Here is a 7,946-nt window from a genome sequence, read left to right on the forward strand (position 1 = left end):
AAAAGCAGGTACATGTTCGTTACGCCAACATAAATACGTCGAAATTTTTAACATATATATATATACATGATCAAACTTGAGCTGAAACAGGGTTATAAAATATTGTTGATAAAGTTACTCAAGTCAAGGCAGACATAGTTCTCTGTATTGTAGTTTACGGATTCTGGAAATGTCGGAAGGGACGATATTGGATGTAATTAACTTAGTTATGACATGTTCGTTACTGCTAAAAACTTTTCTCAGTTAAAACTCAGTATATTCCTATCAGCACTGGGTAATTCTTTATGTTATCCTTTCTAGAAAAATACAACGTTTCGATTCGAGAAACTCTAATGGTTTCTTAAATTGAAGGTCTTCAGTATACTTGAAATGTACGTTACTGAAAAATTCGTTACCTAGGATACGAAACAGACTCATGAACGTGATAGCTTTACATAAAAGTATGTGATGCTGGATGACTTGACTGCCGCCATATATTTAAAACGACAAAAGTTTCATTCATTTATAAACTTTTGACAGGAGAAGGATCCACATTTATAAGGTACGTTTACATTTTACATTATCACGCATTTCTTATAATGGAATACACAACTATTAAATATTATATCACTTGTTTACATAACAACCTAAACAATATGGTCATACATTGTAATTGACATGGATGTCTTAAAATGTGTTAATAAATGACATTGTAGTTGTGAAATGTTCGTTATATAGAGTAACGAACTTTTTACAATGTATACACATTGAAATAGTTCTTTAACGTTGTCTTAAGACTACCACTATGTCTATTTATCACTTTCCATTTCATAATTGTATGTCAGTTGAATAAATACAAGCACATAACACATTAATAAAAAGTCGAATCCTTGAAGAAATTACTAATGTGATGACAGTACTACATTTCCTTTCGTCACGTTTTAGTTTTTGCATTCAAAATGTAGAATTCCCACGTATGTAGTGGTAACGTACATTTCTTCTCTAGTAACGAACATTTCAAAATAATTTTTAGCTTATCTTTTATAAAATTTTGTATCCAAAAATAAATGCTTACTAAAAAAAATATTTATTAAGACTTCAACGACTTTCCGTGGAAGCTTTCGATATATCATTGTACCCGTATCTAAATACAGTTATCTTTCATTTACAGAAATGGTCAAATCGAGGGCCCAGATTCAGAGAGAATACAGACAGCGCCTGAAAGAAAAAAACAATGAAGCTTATCTTCAAAAGGAAAGGGAGAAACGGAAACAAAATTATGAACCTAGTAGTCAATTATCTCGAAGAAAGAGGAGACAAAGAAACGAATATAACAGAGATTACCTAAAACATTATAGAGCAAGAAAAAAAGAGGTATTAGAATTAATCCATGCCAATAACCAGCAGATTGAACCCTCCACAAGTGGATATGAAAGTGGAACATCGTCTGTCATTCCTACTGAAAACCGACTACTGGTCCAAATGAGATTCCAGAAGAAAGCCAATGGTCCGAAAATGAGAATAAGCAAAGAATTAACTAAAATAAAGGCCGAAATGAAAAGTCTACAAGCCAAGCATGAAAATTTAAAGAGGAAGTACAGAACAACTGCGCGCTCTTTGCAACGAGTGAAACGAAAAAAAGTTGACAAAAACACAAGTACACCAAGATCCAAAACTGAACAGCAACTCGATGAAATGAACTTATCAGCTGAACAGAGAAGCAGTGTCAGAAAAGAACTACTTTTTGTTATACAATTTGTAATGAAATTAGATCAGCAGGAGAGGGAACATCGACTCAGGCAAGAATGAGAACTAGGATAGTACGAAACATTGTCTCCGGCAAAACCATGAAAAAGTACAGGATGATTAAGACACTAGCACAAAGAACAGGACTCAGTAGAAATAAACTAGCAAAAGTAGCAACTAAAGACATCAATATCAAAAGGTTATACCGAATCCGAGAGATGGGAAAGCAAAAATACAATGTAACAAGATTTCTAGAGAGGGATGAGAACTCTAGAGTTATGCCAGGAAAGGCAGACTATGTTAAAACAGATGATAAGAAAGTTCAGAAAAGAATCTTGACAGACTACCTTTCAAACTTGTACCATAAATTTATGATGGAGTATCCCACAGTGAAGCTGTCATTTACCACCTTTACACGACTTCGTCCAAAGAATATTCTTCTGACATCATTTATAAGAAGGGACACATGTTTATGTACCAAACACCAAAACATGTCATTTACATTAAAAGCTGTAAAACGATTAGGTATAGACGTTTCTTTGAATGCAGAAAAAGAAGTTGAAAAGCAACAAGAAATTATACAAGACATGACAAATACAGAGGCCAGTGATGTGGTATTTAGTCAGTGGAAAAGAGTTCAAGTAGAAGAAAAGGGCAGAACAAAAATGACAATGAAAGTTGTAGACAGCACAGTTGACAAAAGTGGATTTATAGCTCATGTCGAAAAACAGATGAACGAATTCAAAGATCATGTAACAAGAATACAAACACAATATGCACAAATGAAAGCATTGAAGATAAATCTACCAAAAAATCATTGCATTGTACATATGGACTTTGCCGAAAACTATCAGTGCAAATCCGTGGAAGAGATCCAGTCTGCCTATTGGAATCAGACTAGCGTGACAATACATCCAGTTGTAGTTTACTACAAGGTTGACGGGGATGAGCTGCTCCACAAAAGTATAGTAGTAATCTCAGATGAGATGGGTCACAATTCAGCAACTGTACTATCCATCATCGACCAAATTAAACCAGAAATAAAACAGCTTCTTCTGTAGAATGTATCCATTACTGGACGGATAGTCCGACATCTCAATATCGCAATAAAGCAATATTCAATGCTATTGCGAATCACAGTCTCGATTACGGCATAAAGGCCAAGTGGAACTATTGGGAGGCCGGTCATGGGAAAGGCCCATGCGATGGGATTGAAGGCACTAGTAAACGAATGGCAAACGAAGCGGTGCGTACGGGGAAAGTCGCAATACAAGACCCACATGATTTCTACGCATGGACACAATCGCAATCGTGTAGTTTAAAGAGCATCAAGTTCATCTTCTTACCTAAAGACCGATGTGAAAATAAAACCAAACTTATTTCCGAACAAAAGCTCCGTCCAATTCCAGGTACGATGAAATTACACGCTGTAGCAGAAAAGGGCAATGCTGTAGTTGCTGTTCGTAATACAAGTTGTTATTGCGTAACCTGTTTGTCAGATGAATTTACATGTGAAAATTGGCAGCTGGAAAGAGTTTTGAAGACTGGAACTCAAACGGACGAAACAGCAGAGGCTGCAGATGAAGCCAGGGAAACTTATCCAGACGTGGAATATAGCAGTGCAGATTATGTGGCTGCTATCTACTTAAATAAATGGTACATCGGTCAAATAAAAACAATCGATATTGAAGATAACACCATTGAAATCTCTTTTCTAGAAAAGAAGAAAGCAATGTATCAGTGGCCAAGTAGGTCCGATGTTATTTTGGTTGACCGTAAGGACATTTTGTGCAAGATTTCAAATCCACAAGCCTCCGGGAAATCGAAAAGAATGCTTAAAGTAAACCCCGATGATGTAGCAAAAATTGAGGAACTTTACAGTAATAACAATTGACGTGAGCAGAAGATAATGAAATTTTGAAATGTTCGTTACTTGTTTAAGTTTATTAAAGTTTACATGTTGTTTCATTGAATTGTCTATAATATACTCTCATCACTATCAACTGGAAAGTAAATTTTAACTTTTAGTAGCTATATTTCATTCTGAAATTTACAAGAAAATGCGTTTCTGTATGTTGTCATTACAGTAACGTACATTTCGTTTTGGTTGAAACATCGGGAAGTCCTTAATTTGAGATATATATCAAGTTCATATTATAATGTTGCACTTTGTCATCTTTTTCCCACCATTTCCCAACACTTTCTCTTTCAGAATACAAAAAAAATGTTATTCCATTTTTAACCATTTTTAGAAAATGTTCGTTACTTTCATAAGCCTGCGGTAAATATATGGTTTTTACAAAATACCGACTTTAAGAACTGATTAACTTTCATATTTTGTATACCATGACAATTTGCAGGATGTTTATAACTTTGTCAACACAAAATGTCCATATTATTGACATATTCCGGAATTAAACACAACCCTTTAAATAGTTTTGTCAGGAGTTTTACTCTGTCAAAAGATATGCATTTTTGATTTAGTGAGAAAAGAGTGAAATAGTTTAGCAGTAAGTAATTGTTGCAACGGGAAAGTCATTTACAGCACATGTTAAACGATCAAACCCATCATTCAAACGAGGATATCTGTAAAGTGAAAACACTTGAATATCTATTGGAGTACCTTCAGCGTAACGGACATTTTAAACTAGTTTTAGGACAATATTTTAGCCTGTAGTTGGCGAATCGTGAATCGAAAACCCTTTGTTATTTGTTCAAATGCTCTTATATCGAGCAAGACAACATATCAAGGAAACAAAATCAGCATGGATTGTTGGGTTTGCTTTCCATCAAATTTTCGATAGTAAAATATCGCTAATGCACCCCCTTATTGAAAATGCGTGTATACTGGCATCTTTAAATGCAGCGGAATATCTGTTTGTTTTGGTTTTATATATTCTGTATGTCTGGCATTTCCCATGTACCACAATATCGTAGCTACATGGGCATAGCATCCCATAGTTCGGGCTCCCGCCTTACACTCACAAAACCAACCGTTAACAATAAACAAGTCTAGTCTCTTTTTCTTTGCATGAGATACCATACCACGTAACCTGTCAAGAAGCCTAATAATATCGGACGCATTTAACTGGGATGTTGTTTTCCTCAATCTGGATGTATCTATCTCTGTCCCGATTTTTAAGGTTTTACCGTCTATATGAACCGGACAACATCTTACACCAGTTGGTACTAGAACACCTTGTGTTACAAACACATGTAATATGGCCTTTTCTGGCATCGTAACAAATGGACCCTTTGTTGTGATACAGATGCTACACTTTCTTGATGTTTTACCTACAGTCACGATTGGTAGTGTAATTGATTTGTTCTGTGGTGTTGTTTTATTTTCTGATGACTAAGGTACTGGTACAGGGACGGTGGTAACAATGTCAGTACTAGTATCTACACACTTGGTGGATTGGCGATAATTAAAATTGCTGTCTACATTTGTTACATATAATACCATTTTCAAAAACGTTCTTCTTCAAGGTTTCGAAAAATTGTTTTTGTTGTTTTGAAATTTTTCTCCTATGGCCTTTTTTCGTTATGTGTATATTAGACACACAACATTTGGGCTTCATTGCTATATAATCAATTCTCGTGTTATTGGTTATGTACAAGCACCTACTTCAGTTTGACGGCAATTGTTCCTTGTATATATATATATAATAAATGTAAACACAGGAATAGGGAGTAAGTCAAGAGTATGGATAGTAATAGGAACGCACACAATAAGCAACACATTATTTTTTTTCTTTAATGAAATGATATATAATAGTCAAAATGATCCATAATTACTCTATGAATTAAACAAACAGCCGAAAAAATATGATAGAAACATTACAATTTAATATTTCAACCACAAAAAATGCAAAAATCTGCACGAGATTTGAACCCCTTCTTACAAGCAGACTATCATTCACAGTTCTATGCGCTACCGATGGAGCCACAGCGACTCTTGAAATCAGTTTTGTTATTAAGCTTCTATATAGGTACAATTTAGTGATGTTCCATTTTTTTTTTATTAAAAAAGTTGTTTTATAGGTATTAAGGACACACTAAACCAATTTCATTTTTGAGGAAAAAAGTTACATAAATTACAACAACAACAAAAAACATAACTTTGTTTTGGTTTGAAATGTCCTTCTCGGGGGATTCCCTGTTTATCCCACCTAAAAACACGGTAAATTCCGCATATTTGACTTTAATCTTTTGTGGGGCGTTAGATTAACTATTTTTCTGACATATCATAATAAATTAAAATCGAGATATTGATCAAAAAAAAGTTTTATTTCTTGTTTTTTATCGTAAATTTTATTCTTTCAGCACTTTTTGAAATTGGCCCTTATGTGAAAAAAAATCAGGGGAAATTGGCCCTACCTCTTTCCAATTTGTAATACATATCTTGTTAGTACAAAAATTTCCGTTTTTATGATGTAAAATAATAATAGGGTCACTTCGTTTGTACTGTATACACCATTCAAAGTGGTGTACTAGGGGAAAAATACCAAAAAAACTTCGAAATATTTAAAATAAATCGTAACGTTATCGCGTTGTAGGCCGTTTAACGTCGATTGTTTTACGTTTTTTACTACCAACAAGGTAACAGATTGGTAAATACACAAAAAATGAAGTCGGTGACCATATGATTATTTCATATTATTAAAACGGAAATTTTTGTACCAACAACATATGTTTTTTTAAGAAAAATGTAAATATTAAAAATTTACCTTAAGAACAGGAGGTAAATTTAACATTTTCAATATGTAGAAGCTATGTAATTACCCACACAAACAAGTCAAATACTAAGAATGAGCAAAGAGTAGAAAACTCATTTGTCAGTTCTCAAAGAACTTGTCAAGATTCATAATTATTAAAATGATAGGTCAACTTTAACATACGATCATGATTTTTTTAGCTACATGATACACAATTAAACAATAAAAATCAGCTCAATATTTGTTAGATACAATTAGTTGTCATTTGAACTACCATGATGTTTCTATATGTTTAAATGGCTTAACTTTGAATCATGACAATGTATGCGAATAAAAAGAGATTATGTGGGGTATACGTTAATGAGACAACAGACCAGCGACACGAAAAAGCAATAAAACATCTAGAGTTCAACATACAATTTTCGTCAGAAGACAAGTTACCGTTTATACAAAATTTCCCGATCACTAAAGTCCAGAATGTTAAATGACTAAAAAAAACATTTATGACTATAAAAGGGCAAACTCTGACAAGGTTCCTGTTTCGGGGGAAAGGGCATGCGTGATTGAGGTCAGTGTTGTGTTAAATTGACCGAATAGTTTCAGATGGGGTAGAAGAGAATTTTGATTTAAAAATAAATAACGGTGACAGAAGACACACGAACATATCTGAAATGGTGACATTAACCCTTCTGACCATGTTCGTTAAAATTGGCCAAAATAAAACCCAAACCTTTTTATACACTATTACGATTTAACGTTATGCATCGACTACTTTCAATTTGAAATGTCAAACGACAAAAACGAATGAACGTCGAAACGAATAGAACAAAAAAAAAAAAAAAAAAATTAAGTAGAGCTTAAGTGTATGGTCTGCAAAAATATCTTCATAAATGTCAAGACAAGATTGGTTCAGATATCTTATTTCCGCTCATTTATATAAAAACCGATATGAGAACGAACAATAATAATCCGTATTTTACAAGTGAACAACAAAATGCGAAAAGGAATAAATTTTATAAACGGGAAATGATTTATAGAAACAGTACTGATGATTAATTAACTCAAGTTATAGCACCTGCTACGGATAAATTGTCGTCGAAGGACGGTCAGGTTGTCGACCTACACGTTTTATGTGAAGAAAACATCTTTTAAAAAAGAAAAGAAGAGAAAACAATAAGCGGACCTAAAAAAACAAAAAGAGAAACGTTGACGAATCAGAAAACAATGTGAGCAAAGAAGAACTGGCTAAACTAAGTGCCGGAAATAAAACTCTGCATACATTAAGTGCTGGAAATGGCTCTCTAATTAAGATACCAAAGGCAAAGCTGAAAAAAAAAACACAAAAAGAACAGAATGGTGCTTCACCTGAAAGATTCTTAAATGAAGAAGAAGACAAAATCGTGCAGTTTTCTGAAGACGATGCTTTAACAAACACTATGATGTTAATAAAAACAATAATCATTTGGGCGTAGGGCGATGCTTAACTCCGACTAGAGTTAAATA

The 7,946-nt window shown here is 33.8% G+C and overlaps 1 protein-coding gene across 1 annotated transcript; it reads left to right on the forward strand.

The window, feature by feature from the left end:
- Nucleotides 1–502: 502 nt before the first annotated feature.
- Nucleotides 503–2,786, forward strand: LOC127733441 (uncharacterized). Its single transcript, XM_052242802.1, has 2 exons — nucleotides 503–541; nucleotides 1,151–2,786. The coding sequence occupies exon 2, from the start codon at nucleotides 1,785–1,787 to the stop codon at nucleotides 2,784–2,786; it is 1,002 nt and encodes a 333-aa protein (XP_052098762.1). The 5' UTR covers nucleotides 503–541; nucleotides 1,151–1,784.
- The last annotated feature ends 5,160 nt before the right edge of the window (nucleotides 2,787–7,946 follow it).

Source organism: Mytilus californianus, unplaced genomic scaffold (assembly GCF_021869535.1).
Source record: "Mytilus californianus isolate M0D057914Y unplaced genomic scaffold, xbMytCali1.0.p SCAF_3, whole genome shotgun sequence".
Classification (NCBI taxonomy): Eukaryota; Metazoa; Mollusca; class Bivalvia; order Mytilida; family Mytilidae; genus Mytilus; species Mytilus californianus.

Bases quoted from the DNA above. Each gene is read 5' to 3' on its own strand.
- LOC127733441 (XM_052242802.1), top strand. From the start codon at position 1,785: ATGAGAACTAGGATAGTACGAAACATTGTCTCCGGCAAAACCATGAAA.